General features: G+C 36.8%; 1 protein-coding gene across 1 annotated transcript in view; it reads left to right on the plus strand.

The window, feature by feature from the left end:
* The window catches only part of LOC137769941 (contactin-associated protein-like 3), a 170,709-nt gene that overhangs the window by 121,345 nt on the left and 31,655 nt on the right, over positions 1-17,709 (plus strand). Inside the window, exons 14-20 of the mRNA XM_068552128.1 lie at positions 2,116-2,243; positions 10,092-10,262; positions 11,607-11,825; positions 14,327-14,566; positions 15,134-15,361; positions 16,625-16,758; positions 17,576-17,663. Of these exons, the coding sequence (XP_068408229.1) occupies positions 2,116-2,243; positions 10,092-10,262; positions 11,607-11,825; positions 14,327-14,566; positions 15,134-15,361; positions 16,625-16,758; positions 17,576-17,663 (1,208 nt within the window). The remainder of the gene's footprint in view (positions 1-2,115; positions 2,244-10,091; positions 10,263-11,606; positions 11,826-14,326; positions 14,567-15,133; positions 15,362-16,624; positions 16,759-17,575; positions 17,664-17,709) is intronic.

A 17,709-nucleotide genomic window follows, 5' to 3' on the forward strand; every position in this document is an offset into this window, starting at 1 on the left:
ATGTTTAAAACTGTTTGTGAGAAATTTTCATACCTAGATATTCATGCAATCTTTACAAATTTTGGAAAAAATTGAGAAGCAAGAAGAAAACAGATATAACTAAAAATTAGGCAGTTTTGAATGAGTCTGGTGAACATGGCATATAATATCTTGCATAAAGCATGGACAGTGGGAATGACCTGTACTAATAAAGAATTTTTAAATAAGAAGAGTTTAAAATTTTCTCAGATTCAGGAAGGTACTTTGCAAACAACAAAAGGACAAAAAGACTTTATGATGCTATCTGCCTTAATGCACACTACATGCATTATGATTTTTTTAAAGTTTTTTTCAGGGCTGTGAATGCATTGTCAATGTTAAAAACAGAATTAAAATGCAGCTTTTTGCGATATAGAAAGTGTAGCTTTTGAAAGGTTCCTTAAAATTCAGAGATCCTCAATGAAGAACTTACGCACTTGCATTTTTCCTCTAAGATGTTCTACCAAAATAGCAATCACGGGAATTAAAATACTATTTGTAATGTTTACTGATATTTAATACCAGGAATTGATTTGGTGTGCTCTCCCTGTGTTTATAACAAAATAAGTTTCCAGACTGACCCCCTCCCCATAATCCAGTGACACCTTCTAGCTTGTGAATACTGTTCCCAACAAAGTCAGGTGTTATGTGCTTGGGATGAAACCTGTGTACTTCTAACAGCAGGAGTTGCAGGGGCTTCACCAGATAAAGCCATGTTGTTTAATTCAGTCTGATTTTTTGACACAATCTGATTTTTAAAAATTGTTTCTTAAATGTTAGGGCTTTATTTCATATTTTTCATATCTTACCATATGCACTGCCAGCCACTTTGTTCAAATTTTTAAACAAAATAAAAATCTTAATAATTTTACATTTTCTAACTTAAAAGAATATTTTGATATTCTGCCTAGCAGAATTGGAATGATTAACTATTAAGTTAGGAAGATTTTTCTGCAGGAAAGCTGTCAGGTTGAACCGTGTGAAACAGCTGATTTTTTGACCTGCAAAAGTGGCAGTTTCAAATGTTTCAACTTGTACATACAGAAGTGAGTGGTGGCTTTGTAATTATTTGGAATTAAAACTTACCAGGTTCTACACAGAACAATAAATTAGACAATCTAGTATTTGTTCATAAATCAGAAGCATGTATGTAATTGAAGTATACAATGAAAAATATGAACAGCTTCCAAGGTATAGAAAAATCTTCCTACTTTGTCCAGAGAGGACGGTGGTGGTACAGCCAACTTACCAGCCAGGTCCTCTGGCTCCTGTTCCAGTCCTATTGTATTAAACCATAGATATTAATATGTCCCCAAATAGTCACTTACATGATGATATTATTAGTATTGTTATTGTTATTATTTATAACATCCACTGGGGGGCATTGATGGTGGGTTTTATGTTCACATCCCCAACACACAGGGCCTGGCAAATAGAAGATGCATAATAAGTGTTTGTCGAATGAATGGATGTTGACAATCTTTGGCAAAGCACTTTCCCATGCATTAGCCCATTTATTAATTTTAAGAATATATTGTATCATATCTTCATCATGGTTTTGAATCAGTATTTTGTTTTGATTTTGTTTTTAAATTTACGGCTTCAACAAATAAGGAAATGCCTCATAACCACAGTAGGAATTTCTGGAACTTTAGTAAAAAAAAAAGTCCAAGAATTGAAAACCTAAGTCTTGTCAGTCAGGTGGTTTTGTTTTTTGTCTTTTTTTTTTCTTTTAATGAAGGAAGATAGCTCTTGCTTCTGTAAATTCTGCATTTAAGTATTACACAGTGGCTGAATTGGAAAGAGCAATGAGCTGCTAATTGCACTGAAATGTAATCTCATGCCTGTATCCATGACCATAATTTTGGACCTGCCTGCTTTCTTCTCTATGGTCACGTAGATGAACAAAAGTCTCTGGTCCTCAGAAGACCTCATTCAATATATTAGTATGTTTGTAAGTGTTCAGATGAGATGTTTGATTTCCCTACTGTTAGGTATTTACAATTTAGCTTCCTACCCCTTGAACTGCAATCAAAGACTATTACTTTTCTGTACATTATTCAGAATAATGTTAAGGTGGTTGTATTTGTTTTCTAGGACCAGCAACACAGTAGTCCTTTCCCATAAGAAGCACTTGCCGGTCACTCAGGTTGTGATGAGAGACACAGGGCGACCACATTCTGAAGTGGCTTATACATTGGGGCCTCTGCTCTGCTCTGGAGACAGTAAGTAGTGGCAACGGGAACTGTCTTCATCCCTGCTAATACATTTCAATGTTTTAAGAGAAATCGAACTGCCTGGGTTCATAAAAACACTGTCTATACTGATAATCTGTACTTCATTAGGAATGTATTAACTTTATAAAATAAGTGTATATTGTTAATGTAATTGAGAAAAAACATATTACCTCTGGGTTATGTAGAGGTATCTTTTATATGACATTTACATGAGACTGTGCTGCAAAGATCCATGGAATCATCTGAAATATCATATCGCTTGTTCAGCAAACATCTAATATGTACCTACTAAGTATAAGGCACTTTGCTGAATGCTGAGATGCCTGAAATTGGTAAGATAATGAGAGGACAGAACCCATCAAGTGTATCTAGTCATTAATGCCTTCTGGCAATTCTGAATTTTTACACAGGAAGCCTCGATGCTTCTAACTCCACTTACCCCTCCAACTGCATCTGGATTTCTTGCGTATCCTTCATGCCCCCAAAATAACTGAAATAAAATATATGAGTGCTATCTTTAATTTTCATCCTTCTACTCTCTCTTGAATATCAGGCCTTCTCCTCCATCTCGTCCATTGCTCCCCAGAAACTGCTTTTTCCGGGTCACCAATGAGAACTCAACATTTCTAAATCCAGTTCTTATTCTCTGATATCATCTGGGTTGACCTGTCAGCAACTTTGGATTCCTCCCATGATTCAAACTTCTTTAATTCACTTTCTTTACGTGGTGGCCAGCATACCACAAAATTTTCCTACCCTCCTCTCCCCAACCTTCCTTCACCTCGCCAGCGGGATAACGTTGGAGTTCCCCAGGGCTCTATCCTCCGCCCTCTCTCCTCTCTGCTCTCCATTGGTGATCTTCTCCCATCATCTCATGGCTTTAAATACGGCATGGGCATCAATGACCTCCACGCCTATACCTATACCCAGTCTTCCTGAACTCCCGACTCCTGCATCCAACTGGCTATTCTGACCTCTTCATTCCAATTGGCATTTCAAACCCAACTTGTCCAAAAAATGAGAAAAGAAAAAGAAAGCATTTGCACACCAACCTTCCTCAAATCAGTGCATAGCAACTCCATTCTTCCTGTTGCTTCTTAGACTGAAAACATTACAGTCACTCATAACTTCTCTTTTCTATCATAACCCACATCTAATTCATCAGCAAATCTTATTGGTTCTAACTGCAAAAATGGATCCAGAATTTATCTCCATTACCACCTGTACCTGGATTGTTGCTGAGGCCCCATAACTGGCCTGCCTGCTACTGTCTCTGCCCACTTAGCTGATACTCCATACAAGACCCAGAGGGAATAAAATCAGGTCATTGTCAGTCCTCTGCCCCAAACTCTCTTCTGGCACTCCTCTCAGAGGAGAGGCCAAAGTACATTGTCCACCAAGGCCACAGTGGCCATGTTGCCCTCTGAGCCAGGCAGGACCACAGTGGGGCCTGTGGAACCACAACCCTCCCTGGGGCCCCATAGGAGGTGTTGCCATGTGAGGGACCCCTGGCATTTCTGAACCTTGCTATTGGAAAAACAAAAGAGGGTCCTATTTCAGATAATAAAAATACTGAGATGCAGATAGTCAAAATGTAGAAAGCCTATGAACGTGCCTTGACTCGATGATAGTATAGTTATTTTTCTCACTCATAACATAAATATGCAAACCACAGTTCTCTTTCTGGATAAGGTGAAGCAAGTACAACCCACCCCATCTCTCTCACTGAACTCACCCATAAAACCTGGACAGAATGCATGAAGCAGTTATCTCAGGACTCTGGAAAGCAAATAGCAGCAGGGAAGAGAAAGCAAAATTCACCATTTATGTTTTCCTCCAGTATCTCTCAGCCGCTGGGTCCCAGAGGGAGAGAGTCCCAGGAGAAGTCCTCTAGTCCTGGTTGGAGGAGGGGACAGGGAACTCCTAACTGTGAGAGAGCACAGTAGTCTCATTTCTCCCCTTCTCTCTGTTTTCTGAGGTTCCAGTTCCCAAGCAGCCCCATGGCAATAGTGGTAGAAGCTGCCTCAGAAACACACAAGAGCCAGAACTCCGAGGAAAGGCATCTTCTGCTCTGGACAGGGGAGCCCTGACTCTACGACAGTGGCAGACTCATGTTACTTTTGTTTTCTTTCTCTGTTCACCCATCACTAGGCAATGGACATATGTACAGGTGCAGGAGTGAATAGGAAAGCACAATAAAGCAGGCTGAATAGAGCCCTAGTTTTCTGGTTGTATGATTGAAAAGGGAGCTGCAGGGAACTGGAAAGTATCTGGAAGAGCACAGGGAGGGAAGAGTTCAAGAGAGTGATGCCACAAGTTGTCTATGAAGCCCTGGGTTCACCTCAGAGCTACACGTGCCTGGATCTGGTCCTAATTATAGACCAAAGTTGAGAACTGAAGAGGCTACCATCCAGGGCTCAGACTGGCCACTGAGTGGTGCAAAAGTGAGGCAGAGCTGAATAGTACTGCAAAAGCTTTGAAAACTGGACAGCCATAGGAGCCATGGACCATGCACGGAGGGCAGGTTGGAATGTGTGGCCAGATCCTAACCAGGACAGCTGCCTGCAAAATAAGAAAAATATCAACATGCACTTTGAATTTAAGCAAAGTCCAGAGTTTGTTAACATAATATTTTAAAGATCTAGGAAATAGTCCAAAATTACTTGGCATACAAAGAACCAGAAAAATCCAAGTTTGCATAAGCAAAGGTAATCAACAGATACCAGTGACACAGAGGTTAGAATTATCTGATAAAGACACTAAAACAGCTATTACACAAAAACTCTAACAAGTAATAATAAATGCTTTTGAAACAAATAGAAAAAGAGAAAGTTTCAGCAAAGAAATAGGATATATAGAGGAGAGCTAAATGGAAACTTTAGAAATAAGAAGTACGGTGATGGAAATGAAAGATGCACTGGATGGGTTAAATAGCAGATTTGAGATGAAACAGTCAATGACACTGAGGATAGATAAATAGAAAGTATCCAATCTGAACAAGACAAAGAAAAAAGGTTGAAAAAAAAAATGAACAGGGCCTCAGGGACCTGTGGGTTAATAATAAAAGATATAACATTCATGTAATTGAATTTCCAGAAGAAGAGAGGAAAGAGTGCTGGTGCTGAAAAAATATTTGAAAAAATAATGGCTGAAAACTTTTTAAGTTTGGCAAAAGAGAGACTTGAGAAGTTGAATGAACCTGAAACAGTATAAACTCAAAGAAATTCACATCTAGACATATCATAAACAAACTGCTGTGAAAACTAAAGACAATGAGAAATTTTTTGAAATCAGCTAGAGAGAATAATGATGCATTGCCTATAGCGAAACACCAATTCAAATGACAGTAAGTTTCTCATCAGAAATATAGAGGTCAGAAGGAAGTGGCAAAACATTTCTCAAGTGCTGAAAGTAAAGAATTGTCAGTCCAGAATTCTATGTTAAGCAAAAATATACTTCAGGAATGAAGGTAAAATTTTTAAAAATTTCAAATGAAAGAAATCTGAAAGCATTCATCGCCTGAAGACATCCTTTAAAAGAATTTCTAAAGGAAGTTTTTTTTAGATAGAAAGGAAATGGTATCAGAAGGAAACTTTGAACTTTGGGAATAAAAAACTCAACATTAGAAATGGTAAATAACTGGGTAAATTTAATAGATTATTCTCCTATTGAGTTATTTTAAATATATCTGAGCATTGAAAGCAAAAAATACAACATTATTTCACAGGGTCACAGGGTTTTAATTTTATGTAGATATAATACACATGGCAACAACAACATAAACAGGAGTAGGTAAAAGGACAAAATTGTTGTCAAGGTTTTTACAAATCACTTGAAGTGGTTAAAACATAGATTCTAAGCATACTAAGAAAGGTAAGTATATATATTGTGATCCTTAAAAGAACCAATTAAGAAACTGCTATACAAATAGAATACTGAAAAATGTTTAAATAACCCAAAAGGAGATAGAAAAAGGAAAACAGAAGAACAAAAAAACAGAACAAATAGGAAAAAATAATAAAATGATAGAACTAACATATCAACATTTGTATTTAATGTAAGTGGTCTAAGTAAACCAATTAAAAGACAGATAGTTATGACTCAACTAAAGGCTGTCTATAAGAAATTCAATTCAAATATAATGACATAATAAAAGAATATGATGGAGAAAGATATACTACACAAACACGAATTTAAAGAAATCTGGAGTTTCTATATTAAAATTTTTGCTTGCAAGCAAAGAAAATTAATACATATAAAAAAGGACCAAGAAGACCGAAGAATCTTAAATGTGTATGCTAATAACTGAACTTCAAAATACATAAAGCAAAAACTGACAGGGTGGAAAGGTGAAATAGAGAAATTCATAATTATCATTAAAAAGTCCAATACTGCTCTCTCATTAACTTATGGAACTAATAGAGGGAAAATCAGCAAGGATATAGAAGACCTGAATGTCACCAGAAAACAAATGAATCTAATTGACATTTATAGAATACTCTACCAACAGTAGAATACACATTCTTTTCACATGCACATGAATCTTTAACCCAGATACAGCATATTTTGTGTCATAAAACAAACTTTAGCCAATATTAAACAATTTAAATCTTAAAAATGCAAGATTTGACATAATTGAATTAAATTAGAAATAAATAAAAAAGATAGTGAGAAAGTCTCAAAACACTTAGAAATTAAACACCAAACTGTCAAATAATACCTGAGTCAAGGACAAGGTCTCAATAGATATGATAAAATATATTGAACTGAATGAAAATTAAAATACAGCATATCAAAATCGGTAGTATGCAGTTATAGCAGTGCTTAGAGGGATATTGATAGCAATAAATGCTTATATTATGAAAGAAAAAAGATCTCAATTCAATAATGTAAGGCTTCACCAAAAAAAATCAACTGGAAATAGAAGAGAAAAATAAACCTAAAGCAAGCAGAAAGAAGGAAATAATACAGAATAGAAATCAATTAAATTAAAATCAGAGTATATAGAGATCTATAAAAACCAAAAAAAAAAAAAGATTCTTTTAAAATATAGTAAAATTGATAAACCTCTAACAAAACTATCCAAAGAAAAGAGAAGATAAAAATTATCTATATGAGAAATGAGAGTTGGGATAACAGTACAGACCCCACAGACATCAACAGTATAGTAAAACTACACTACAGACAACTCTACACGTATTAATTCTACAACATAGATGAAGTGGACCAATTCCTTAAAAACCGCTAACAGCCAAAACTTTCTTAAGATAAACCAGACAACTGGGATAGACTTAATAGTATTAATGGAATTGAATTTGTAGTTAAAAACCTTCTGAAAAAGAAATCCAGACCAAGATTGTTTCACTGATGAATTCTACGAAAGAAATAATACCATATCTACACAATCTCTTTCAGAAAATAAAAGAGGAGGGGCTTCCCTGGTGGCGCAGTGGTTGAGAATCTGCCTGCCAATGCAGGGGACACGGGTTCGAGCCCTGGTTTGGGAAGATCCCACATGCCATGGAGCAACTAGGCCCGTGAGCCACAACTACTGAGCCTGCGTGTCTGGAGCCTGTGCTGTGCAACAAGAGAGGCCACGACAGTGAGAGGCCTGTGCACCGCGATGAAGAGTGGCCCCACTCGCCGCAACTAGAGAAAGCCCTCGCACAGAAACGAAGACCCAACACAGCCAAAAATAAATAAATAAATAAATAAATAAATTTATTTTTAAAAAAAGAAAATAAAAGAGGAAATTCTTTCCAACATTTTAAGGAGAGCATTGCTTTGATATCCAAACTAGACAAAGAAAGTGCAAAAAAATGATAACTGCTGATAATGTTATTACCAACATAGATGCAAAAATCCTCAACAAAACATTAACAAATAATCCAGGAATATTTTTAAAAATGCACCACCACCAACTGCAGTTTATCCCATGATGCAAGGCTGATTCAGTATTTGGAAGATGATCAGTGTGATCTACCACGTTAACAGTCTAAGGAAGAAAAATCACTCCAGATGCTTTTTCTGTATCAATTAATATGAACATTATAATTTGAATTATTATGATAACAAAGTCAACATGATAATTTACATCATAATAGCATTTATAATAAAATTCTTAGCAAACTAGGTATAAAAGGAAAATTCTTAAGCTTAATAGGACAGTATCTATACAAAACAGCTAACATCATAATAATTGGTGAAAAACTGAATGCTTTCCCCCTAAGGATGGGAACAAAATAAGGATATCCAATCTCACTATGTCTATTCAACAACTTTGATCATATGGGAAGTCCTAGCCACGGCAATAATGTAAGAAAGAAAAGTGCATACAGGCTGGAAAGCAAGAAAGAAAACTCTATTCACACGTATATACATACAATTGCCTACATAGAAAATCTCAAGGAATGTACCCCCTCCCCCCCCCCCAGCAAAAACAAAAACAAAAACCCTACTAGGTCTTATAAGTGAGCTCAACAAGATCACAGGATACAAGGTCAACAGCAGACAAATCAGTCATATATGCTAGCAATGTATAAATGGAAACCAAAATTTACAAGACAAAGTCATTTTCAATAGCTTGAAAGAATATAATACTTAGGTAACAAAAACATGTATAAGATCTGTAACTCATCAAAAAATGACTAAATACTGAATAAAGGAATCAAAGAATCTAACTAAAGGGAGAGATATACTGTGTTCATGGATTGGAAGACTCAATATAGGAAAGATGTCAGTTCTCCCCAAGTTGAAAACACACTTCACCAAAGAGTATTTAAGAGTGGCAAATAAGCACATGAAAAGATGTTCAACATCATTACCTATTAGGGAAGGCAAATTAAAACCACAACGAGATACTACTACACACCAATTTGAATTGCTAAAATAAAAGAAATATATACTCACAATATCAAATGCTGGTGAAGATATGAAACAACTGTATCTCTTATACATTGTTAATGGGAATTAAAAATGGTACAGCCACTCTGGAAAACTGTTTGGCAGTATTTTGTAAAATTAAACATATATTTACCATATGATCTAGGGATTATACCCCTGGGAATTTACCCTAGAAAAATGAAAACATATGTCCACACAAAAACCTTTACACAAATGTTTATAGCAGTTCTATGTGTAATTGACCAAATCTGGAAAGAACCCTAGTGTTCTTGAGTGTGGACAAATAAACTGTGGCAGATCCATATGATGGAATATTACAGAGCAGTAGAAAGGAATAGATATTGACATGCAACAGCTCGAATGAATCTCAAAGGCTTTATGTTGAATGAAAGAAGCCGATCTCAAAGGGTTGCATACTGCATGACTCTATTTATATGCTATTTGGAAAAGGCAAAGCTATAGGGACAGAGACTAGTTCATGATTGCCAGGGCTTAAGGGTGGTTGGAGGTTGTGACTTAAGGAAATAGCAAGAAGGAGGTTTTTAGGGTGATGGAACTGTCTTTTATTCTGATTTTAATGATGGCTATGCAAATCCATGAATGTATTAAACGTTATATAACTGTATGTCCCTAAAAAGTCAATTTTACTTGATGATAATTCAAAAAATAATATTGTTTTTAAAAACACACGGGTCATTTCCAAAGTGATTGTCCCTCCACTCAGTTGCAACCATGTCCAGGTTCTTAATCCTCAAAAGAATCACTGTTTGGACATTCATGTCATGGCTACATGTTCAGAAGAACCACAAAATGAAGGCTTTTAAAGATAAATAATGCACTGGATGGTAAAAATCCTAGAAATATAAAAAGTAATTGTTGTTTGTTTTGTTTCATTGTTATTTTCACTGTCTTTTTTTTTCTTTTTGTAAACAGATTCATTTTGGAATTCAGCGTCCTTCAATACTGAGACTTCATACCTTCATTTCCCTACGTTCCGAGGAGAGCTTAGCGCTGATGTGTCTTTCTTTTTTAAGACCACAGCTTTTTCGGGGGTGTTTGTAGAGAACCTGGGGATCACAGACTTCATCAGGCTAGAGCTGCGAGGTGAGTTGCCCACCCTGGGCAAAGCCATGGGGTACTCAGTTATTAACGATAACCTCGTTAGTAACGTAATTTCTGATGTATTGCCATGCTTCCTTTGTCAGTTGTATTTCTTGATTAAATGCTAAAATTCTATGATTTTAAATAATTATTTTTAATAGAAAGTAAAACAGTGATTCACGAAACATACAACAGTCTATACAATTCCTTGTTGTCTTAATTCTATATGCAATCAGGATATTAAACCAAACTGGTCAAATAACTGCTGACTAAATCACAAAATTATGTGATTTAATTGACTAGTCATATTGTTTATGTATGCAGGCAAAGCTTAATTTCTTACTATGTGAATTTCACATAGTGCTTTTAAAACTATATTAAGATTTAAACCACCTTTAAATAAACTCACTTATACCTATGAAGTCAGATAAAATGTTAGTTTTATTTCTATAGGTAAATATCTCTGTTGCTTAGGGCTTAGCAAGATGAATAGTAGGTGGATGGAGTTAGAGTCTGTCATACAGAGTGAAGTAAGTCAGAAAGAGAAAAACAAATACAGTATGCTAACACATATATATGGAATCTAAGGAAAAAAAAAAAAGAGTCATGAAGAACCTAGTGGCAAGATGGGAATAAAGACACAGATCTACTAGAGAATGGACTTGAGGATATGGGGAGTGGGAGGGGTAAGATGTGACAGGGTGAGAGAGTGGCATGGACATATATACACTACCAAATGTAAAATAGATAGCTAGTGGGAAGCAGCCGCATAGCACAGGGAGATCAGCTCGGTGCTTTGTGACCACCTAGAGGGGTGGGATAGGGAGGGTGGGAGGGAGGGAGACACAAGAGGCAAGAGATATGGGAACATATGTATATGTATAACTGATTCACTTTGTTATAAAGCAGAAACTAACACACCATTGTAAAGCAATTATACTCCAATAAAGATGTTAAAAAATAAATAAATAAATATGTGAGGTGATGGATGCATTTACTATATGGGGAAATCCTTTCACAATGTATACATATAACAAATCACCATGATGTACACTTTAAATAACTTACAATTTTATATGTTAATTATACCTCAGTATAGCTGAAATTTAAAAAAAAAAAATTCTCTAAAAAAAAAAAAAAAGATGAATCGTAAACTCTAAGAAGAAATATGTTAAAGTCAGCTTTGCTTTTTGCTTTTGCTTTTGCTTTTTTTTTTACCAACTCAGAGTGACATTTGTCTGCATCAATATCATGGTCTTCTTTCATAAGGAGGATGTCATGTCTACTCAAGACCAAATTTTCTCCCCTGTGAATGAACTTGACCAACTCTCATATCTTTATTTCCAGCCCCTGCAGAAGTGACCTTTTCCTTTGATGTGGGGAATGGGCCTTGTGAGGTCACGGTGCAGTCCCCCACTCCCTTTAACGACAATAGATGGCACCATGTGAGGGCAGAACGGAACGTTAAAGAAGCATCCCTTCAAGTGGATCAGCTCCCTAGGGAGACCCAAACTGCCCCAGCTGATGGGCACGCCCGCTTGCAGCTCAACAGCCAGCTCTTCGTGGGTGAGTGCTGCTAGCGGCTTGTAACTGAGCTGTGCTGTGAGTGCAGAGGTGGACCGAGAGAAAATCACAGCTACAACAGTAGTGATAATAGCAATTGCCACAACGACTACTATCAGCCCTGGTGGGAGGCAGAGATATTGAATAAAATCCTCTGAACTGAGAAGGAACTTTGGGACTGAAAATCGAAGCAGGCAACTCCATAAAGTGCAATTAGGAAGTTTATTGTGGGTAACTTACATCCAGGGGACGATGAGCCAGAGACATTCACAGCTGCACTTCGTGCCATGGAAAAGGCTCCTGGGGGATTTAAAGGGGCCAAAACTAAAAATAGAATCTGACTACCGAGTGAGAAGCACCCATGGTCAGGAATCGGGATTTTTTTCCTCCCCAAGGGGGTCTCATGACCACCTGCATCAGCAAAAGGCACTCTTCCAGTTTTCCTATCAGGTGAAGGCAAGGGTAAAGGTTGATAAGGAACTTATCTGGCTGGGATGCATTCCTTGTGAATAAGCTAAAGCTCAGTCACCCAGAAAGAGGAGGGGGTGGGACTGCGGGCCTAAAATGGAGCTGACAAAAGGGAGTCAGTGTGGTTCAGCCACACAGACACTATGCACCAAGAGCTCATGTAATATAAACATCTCTGCTATAGATTATTGTACCCAATTTGCAGATGAGATCATGGAGGCTCAGAGACATCAAGGGACTTTTAACCATAGAAACCCAACTGGAAGGAAAATCCAAACTCATGTTGGACTGATTCCCAAGCTTGCACTCAATATCATAGACGATTCATGTTTGTTTCAATTACTTCGTATCCATACTATTTATAAAACAATTAGCCATTTTTATCCATTTCTCTCACTTCACTTCTCAGTATAGTTAGAGAACCAGCCCTGTAATTGGGACAAAATCCTCCAGAGTCCCCTCAGAAACAGACCATAGGAGCCCAGGTAGGCTGAGGCCGCCTCCTGTGACTGGGCACAGCAGGGCTTTCCCCAGCCCAGCACCTGGTTCTTCTCAGTCCTGCACCCCCTCTGCTGCTCTCTTATTGCAAATGCCTTGTTTAGACCCAGAGCTGGCTCATTATTCTGCTGTCCATTCTTTAAAGATTAAAGCTCTGGGTAGTGGGAGTCTTCCCTCTAACTTACCTGCTTATTCTTTATTATTGTTTGTTTTTCCCAAAGGGAGAAACAAGTTTTGCTACATTACTTTTTAGATAACTCTATTCTAATTTGGAAACTAAGCAGATTAATGAAGTAGCTCTCACTTGGTCTTTTCTCACATATTTTAAAGTAAATAAGGACACAGTCCAATTAAAACTTGATATAAACCACAAATTAGCACACAGTCTGCTTTGCCAGGTGATACCTACTGCCGTGTCCAGGAACTAATGCTATTCAGTGAATTTAAGTGTGTGTGTGTGTGTGTGTGTGTGTGTTTGCGTGTGTGTGTGTGTATACAGCCCATGGCATCATAAAACAGCTTCAAGCACAGTTAGTTCTTACTGAGTTGAGGCTTCATTTTAAATTATCAAACTGCAAATCAAATTAAACAACTCTATTTTCTGATTTATAATCCCGAGGATTAATTAGCAGAATTTCTAGGAATAAAGGTTGGATGGAAATCTACCTAGAACTAGTGTTTCCACTATGGTAATGTTTCTAAAGCCTGAGGAGTTAGTTGAAAATTCAGATTTGGGGTACCTTCCCCAAGCCCACTGAATCAGAATCTTTTGGAATAAATCCAAAATCTGTTTTTAGCAAACACTCCAAGTGACTCCTGTGCTCCCATATTTATTATGCTCACATGAGAAATGATAGAAATATGGGGAGATATATATTATTTGGTTAATGTTATACCACCTGACCTCAGAGCCGCCAGGATGGAGTATGAAAGGCCTGAGGTCCTAAATTTTGGTTTTACCCCTTCTGCCTTCTTTTTCTTTGTTCTCGCCTCAATTCCTTTTCACAGCTTTATTAGTGAGAGCTCTTCTAAGTAAGAATTAGTATTTTATATATGTGTAATACATATACTATACAAATATATATACAAATTTGTAATATATATTATATTAAATACATACACAAATTTATGTATTACAAATTTATAATATATATTACATTGCAAAGATTTTCAACTGTGTAACCTTTATTATGCATGTCATTGTTTGTAAAGTTAAACTTTAAAAAGGATCAATGGTGTTTATTTTGTTCTTTAAGAAAGAAACAAATGTAAAAAAGTCTTTCTAAATATAACTTGAAGAAGTATTTTTAGAACAAATATTTACCAAGTTCAACTTAAAAAATATTTTCATTAATGGTTTATTCAGTGCCATTTGATGATTCTTAACTTTTGACCACAGCCAACGTTTTCAGAATTATATTTGTTCATAAAACTTTGGACAGATGAATTTTCGTTATATGGCCTCAGTTCAAAGTGGAGATGAAATCCCGAAGAAGACACCCAGGAACGTGTTTGCATTTGCAGTGTTTCCTTTGTAGGTGGAACAGCAAGCAGACAGAGAGGCTTCCTGGGATGCATTCGGTCTCTGAGGTTGAACGGGCTGGCCCTGGATCTGGAAGAAAGAGCCACAATGACGCCAGGAGTGGAGCCAGGGTGTCCAGGACACTGTAGCAGCTACGGACACCTGTGTCGCAATGGAGGGAGGTGTAGAGAAAAACGCAGAGGGATCGAGTGTGACTGCACCTTCTCTGCGTACGATGGGCCATTCTGCGAGAATGGTGAGTGTGGGAAAGGATGGAACATTTGAACTCTATGAAGACGTTTCTGGCATTTGACACTGTAAAGAAAAGATAAGGAAGTTCTCTGTAATTAGCTGAAATAGAATTGTTTCTGTCCCAAATGCCTCCATTTCACATGGCAGGAGGTATGATTCTATTCTTGTGAAGGCCGTTGACTGCTTCTGTTAGATCTGATGTCATCCCCTCTGGGTTTCTCAGAGGGTCATCAATGCAACACTTTGAGGAGAGCAATAACCTTTTAACTATATGTTTACACTGGACATTTACTTTTCTGTAAACTTAAGATGAAGCCTTTTGGAGGTAATAATAAAATATTGTTACTCAGTTTTGGGTTACGGGAATATGGAGAGATTATCTTTTTATTTATACTTTATTGTTTTTCATCTTAAATTTTTAAATTAAAAAACAGCAAAGCATACCATTATTATTTTCTCTTTTGAGATATTTAAGGATTAGAGATATTCTTTAAATATACAGAAATATACATAAAACAAGACACGTGCACTTACATATTGCTAATATAACCAAAAATGCATGTCATTCCAGAAATTTCTGCCTATTTTGGAGCTGGCTCCTCAGTGATTTACGATTTTCAACATTACAATGACACCTTCAGTAAGAACTCTAGCTCCTTTGTGGCTTTATTTCATGAGGATCTGACATTGACGGGAGAAATGGCCACACTGAGCTTCCGGACCACAGAGATGCCCAGCTTACTGCTCTATGTGAGCTCCTTCTATGAGGAATACCTTTCAGTTATCCTTGCCCCGAATGGTGAGTATCTTTACCAGTCGAACAAGAAGACCGACTTAGGAGAAATCAGGACCATAAGGAGGGGGGGTGCTAAACTACAAAGAAGAAAACACAAGTGCATCCCTGTGACACCCATGTTATTAGGGCTGGTTTGTTTTCATGATAACCCCAAATGTTTCTCACTAGCGTTACCATTTCAGTGATTAAATTAAGATGGCTTTCTTCTATTAATGTCTGATCATTTCATGTATCTGATGTTCAACTGTGCTTCTTGTTATTGGTAGGGAGTCTTTCCTTCTGCATGTGAATAAATTAGTGTCACAGTTCATTTTGAAAGAAGGTATTTTATGCATGGAAAATATTTCCTCCTTCTTGGAAGGGAAGTAAAGAAGTGCATTAAACTATATAAAAGCCAATTTCCATGAGCATCAGATAAATATGATTGTTCTTTACCCATCAGTGTTTGGGAAGTCAGTTATGCCCTATCTGCATACAAAGAAAAGTGGGAAGAGAGTTACCTAACCCATGGTCACCAGTAAGAGAACAGAACCAAGACTTTCCAAGTTAGAGAGCAAAACCAAGCTTTAACCTTTTCTCATGGAGAATAAAGGGAGAAACTTAACTTCTGGAAAAGATTTCTATGATCGCTGACTGATAGGATCCATTACAGGTGGTACCAGAGTTACCAGGTAGAGGGTGCATCTATGAAGGAGAGCAGTGTGTGGACTGGAAGATTTGGATATTGTAGCAAATCACTCACTTCTGTCTTTTTGCTGCTTCTTGATTACGGCAGAAACCTTAGAAAACATTTCTGGTTGTGCAAAAAAATATGTATATATATGTGAATGTCAGTGATACTTTAAAATGCATTAACATAAGTCACATTAAAAGAAGTTATGCTTATAGAAACTGAATGTTAATATAATCTTGCTTGAGGTTTTACCATTTAATAATATGAATGCCACATGAATAATTAACTTCAAGCCTAGCTTGGCATTTTCATATGCTTAACTTAGACTTTTTCCTCTGGTTAAGGAAAATGGAAGAACTTGGAAAAAGACCATTTGGTCTTGACTTTTAAGACTGTGTAATTGAATTCTGAATTTGGCCCCAGAACATCACATAAATGATTACTAGTCCAGGAAAGGTGACTATTGTGCACTCAAGTAAAAGCTCCATAGATTCAAGTTATATTAATTTTTTTTAAAATGTGCCTTAGAACCTGCATTGGCGGTTTTTATAAAATTCTATTTCAGTTTAAAATGTCATTTTTCTCTCCTTTAGGAAGTTTGCAAATCAGCTATAAGCTAAACAGACACCGAGAACCTGATGTTTTTAACTTTGGTTTTAAAAACCTGGCTGATGGACAGCTTCACCAGGTGAAGATTAACAGAGAAGCAGCAGTGGTCTTTGTCGAGGTAAGGTTGTAAATTCAACAACAGCAACAGTAATCAAAATTGTGATGCTCAGAATGTATGACCTAAAGCAAAAATTTGATAATAAATCCTAGTAAAAGAAATGCACATCTGGCACTCTTCTTCCATAAGTCTTGCTAGGTCAAGGTGTTTTGTTTTGTTTTGCAATGTCTGTTTGTTTAGCAAGAGACTGTCAAAATTATTATTAATATTTGACCATTTAAAATGCCAAGCTGTCCTCATTGGTTTTACTTTATTTGGTTGGGAAATATTGCCTAGTTTATCATAGTGACTACTGGAGGTATTTCAGTGGGAACCTATTCCCATTGGGTTACAAACGAACAAATGCTACAGAAATTTAAACACAAGGGAAAAAGCAAGATCTTGCTTAAAGTGGGAATATATTTAGAAAAACATCGGAGTCTTTAAGTCACACATTGTCACTGGGTTTTGAAGAATAATCTTTTATACTGAATCTGTATGAATAATACATTTTTCTGCTCATGTTACAAATTTCCTCTAAATAAGTAAAAACTTTGAGGTTCAAAGTAGCTCTTGCATTTCTTTGTGGATTGTACCAATTATAGATACTTAAATCATAAAGACAAATGTAGGGGAATGGGATGGGCGATGAGGTGGAGTTGAATTTGAGGTGTTACAAGAATTGTTTATAATACACTTTTCTCCTTTAACCTTTGTGATAGCAGGAACATATGGCTTATTTTTTAATCATTTTTCTTGGTCTTCCTTTGATTCCCATCCTCTTATCATCAAAATTGCTTGACATTTTGATGTTTATATCATGTGGAACATTTAATAGGTTAACCAGAATGCAAGGAGACAAGTCATCCTGTCTTCAGGGACAGAATTCAATGCTGTCAAATCCCTCACGTTGGGGACAATTTTAGGTAAGTGGAAGAAAGAGAGCCCCCTCCCCCCACCGCCCAGTGACTG

This window comes from Eschrichtius robustus, chromosome 10 (assembly GCF_028021215.1).
Source record: "Eschrichtius robustus isolate mEscRob2 chromosome 10, mEscRob2.pri, whole genome shotgun sequence".
In the NCBI taxonomy this organism is placed as follows: domain Eukaryota; kingdom Metazoa; phylum Chordata; class Mammalia; order Artiodactyla; family Eschrichtiidae; genus Eschrichtius; species Eschrichtius robustus.